Source organism: Macrobrachium rosenbergii, chromosome 5 (assembly GCF_040412425.1).
Source record: "Macrobrachium rosenbergii isolate ZJJX-2024 chromosome 5, ASM4041242v1, whole genome shotgun sequence".
NCBI classification, from domain to species: Eukaryota; Metazoa; Arthropoda; class Malacostraca; order Decapoda; family Palaemonidae; genus Macrobrachium; species Macrobrachium rosenbergii.
This window is the reverse complement of record NC_089745.1, coordinates 18988990-18991832: the sequence shown is the minus strand read 5'-3', so window position 1 is coordinate 18991832 and position 2843 is coordinate 18988990. Positions and strand designations below refer to the sequence as shown.

Genomic DNA, 2843 nt, shown 5'->3' with positions numbered 1-2843 from the left:
TTATATTTATATACACACACACACACACACTATACAGGTGTGTATTTATACAACATATATTGTCCATTTTTGACCAACTCAAAGTCAACACTGAGGGGGGGGGGTAACCCCACCCAAAATCGGGCCATCCCTGAAAATGTCTAAAGGAGTTTTCGAGTTAAAAATCGAAGTTCATCTCTAGTTGTTATACTCTGGCATTTATCATGTAAATTTAAGGTGAAAAAAGGCCAATATGTTTTAGCAAGTCAACACTCCTGAACAAATTTAGGTAGTAAGCACATTAACTTCAGTGCTAATTGTATTGTTAATCATAAAACTTTTAAAGCACGCAAGGTTAATTTGTTTTCTAGGCAGAGAGAGAGAGAGAGAGAGAGAGAGAGAGAGAGAGAGAGAGAGAGAGAGAGAGAGAGAGAGAGAGAGAGAGTAATGAAAACTCATTTTATATCCTGGATTACTGCTCATAAAACAATAAAGCAATAAATTTCCTATTATGATAAAATGACCAAAATTTATCTTACCGTCCTGCATGCAATTTCGACATATCATCATGAATTATTCCATCTTCAACTCAACATAAATATAATATCAAAATAAATGACATCATGACAACAAAAAAGTTCCTTCAAATATTCACTGTGACCTTTGTAATAAAAACGATGCATAAAAATCCAAAATGCGCAATATCGAATGAGCAAATATAATTATGCCCTACAGCAGGCAAGAGTAACGAGTAAATATTTTATGATCGACGCAGGCAAACAGGAGTGATATATCACAAGTAACGCAGGAAAAAGCGAATACATCTTTACGTTCTAACTGTTTCCCTATATCCTCCATGTTTATGGTATCGATATCTTTAAATGACTCGCTTTGGTTCTTTGTTAAAATAGGATGATCCAAACCAAACCTAATTCAAGTAAAAATAAATAGAGATAATGAAAGTTATACACCTAGGATTAATTACAAAGGCGAGTAACTAGAAAAACTGAAGATGAAATGTTTAATTTTTCCACAGCCCAGTTCCTGAATTAAAGCAGATCATTAGCACAATGCTACAAAAAGATTGTTTACGATGGAAATGAATACGCAGATATCAACTATTTGGTTCGGAATGAGAGAGGTATTAAGAGGAAATCCCCGGCTAATGCCGCTGTAAGTCGACGTTCACGAACTTATACCACGGCGCGAACATTAATCAGTCTAAAATGACTGGGGAAAAGTAGACTTAACAGTTATTAAGACAAAATAGTCTAGTTTTTGACATTATCGAGATGGAAATTAATTTAAATGACAGAAACATTATCGAGTTCGAGATGTAAATTAACATTAAAGACAGTAACATTGTCGAGATGGAAACCCACTTTGAAAACAGTAACATTGTCGAGATGGAAATCAACTTTGAGGACAATAACATTGTCGAGATGGAAATCAACTTTGAAGACAGCATCATTTTTCGAAATGCAAATTAATGTTAAAGACAGTAACACTGTCGAGATGTAAATTAACTCTAAACACTGTCGAGATGTAAATTAACTCTAAGGACAGTTACATTGTCGTGATGGAAATCAACTACGAAGACAGTAACAGTGTCGAGATGGAAATCAATTTCAAAGACAGTAACAATATCGAGACGGAAATCAATTTCAAAGACAGTAACATTGTCGAGATGGAAATCAATTTCAAAGACAGTAACACTGTCGAGATGAAAATCAATTTCAAAGACAGTAAAGCTGTCGAGATGAAAATCAATTTCAAAGACAGTAAAGCTGTCGAGATGAAAATCAATTTCAAAGACAGTAAAGCTGTCGAGATGAAAATCAATTTCAAAGACAGTAAAGCTGTCGAGATGAAAATCAATTTCAAAGACAGTAACACTGTCGAGATGAAAATCAACTTCAAAGACAGTAACACTATCGAGATGGAAATCAATTTCAAAGACAGTAACACTGTCGAGATGAAAATCAATTTCAAAGACAGTAACGCTGTGGAGATGGAAATGAATTTCAAAGACAGTAACGCTGTCGAGATGGAATATTTCCAAAGACAGTAACACTGTCGAGATGGAAATCAATTTCCAAGACAGTAACACTGTCGAGATGAAAATCAATTTCAAAGACAGTAACACTGTCGAGATGGAAATCAATTTCCAAGACAGTAACACTGTCGAGATGAAAATCAATTTCAAAGACAGTAACGCTGTCGAGATGGAAATCAATTTCAAAGACAGTAACACTGTCGAGATGAAAATCAATTTCAAAGACAGTAACGCTGTCGAGATGGAAATCAATTTCCAAGACAGTAACACTGTCGAGATGAAAATCAATTTCAAAGACAGTAACGCTGTCGAGATGAAAATCAATTTCAAACACAGGAACGCTGTCGAGATGGAAATGAATTTCAAAGACAGTAACACTGTCGAGATGAAAATCAATTTCAAAGACAGTAACACTGTCGAGATGGAAATCAATTTCAAAGACAGTAACACTGTGGAGATGGAAATCAATTTCCAAGACAGTAACATTGTCGAGATGAAAATCAATTTCAAAGACAGTAACACTGTCGAGGTGAAAATCAATTTCCAAGAGAGTAACACTGTCGAGATGAAAATCAATTTCAAGACAGTAACATTGTCGAGATGAAAATCAATTTCAAAGACAGTAACACTGTCGAGATGAAAATCAATTTCAAGACAGTAACACTGTCGAGATGAAAATCAATTTCAAAGACAGTAACACTGTCGAGATGAAAATCAATTTCCAAGACAGTAACACTGTCGAGATGAAAATCAATTTCCAAGACAGTAACACTGTCGAGATGAAAATCAATTTCAAAGACAGTAACAC

At 34.8% G+C, this 2843-nt stretch overlaps 1 protein-coding gene across 1 annotated transcript; it reads left to right on the top strand.

Annotated features, from left to right (window-relative positions):
- Positions 1–2060: 2060 nt before the first annotated feature.
- On the top strand, positions 2061–2639 carry LOC136839074 (110 kDa antigen-like). Its single transcript, XM_067104737.1, has one exon. The coding sequence runs from the start codon at positions 2061–2063 to the stop codon at positions 2637–2639; it is 579 nt and encodes a 192-aa protein (XP_066960838.1).
- The last annotated feature ends 204 nt before the right edge of the window (positions 2640–2843 follow it).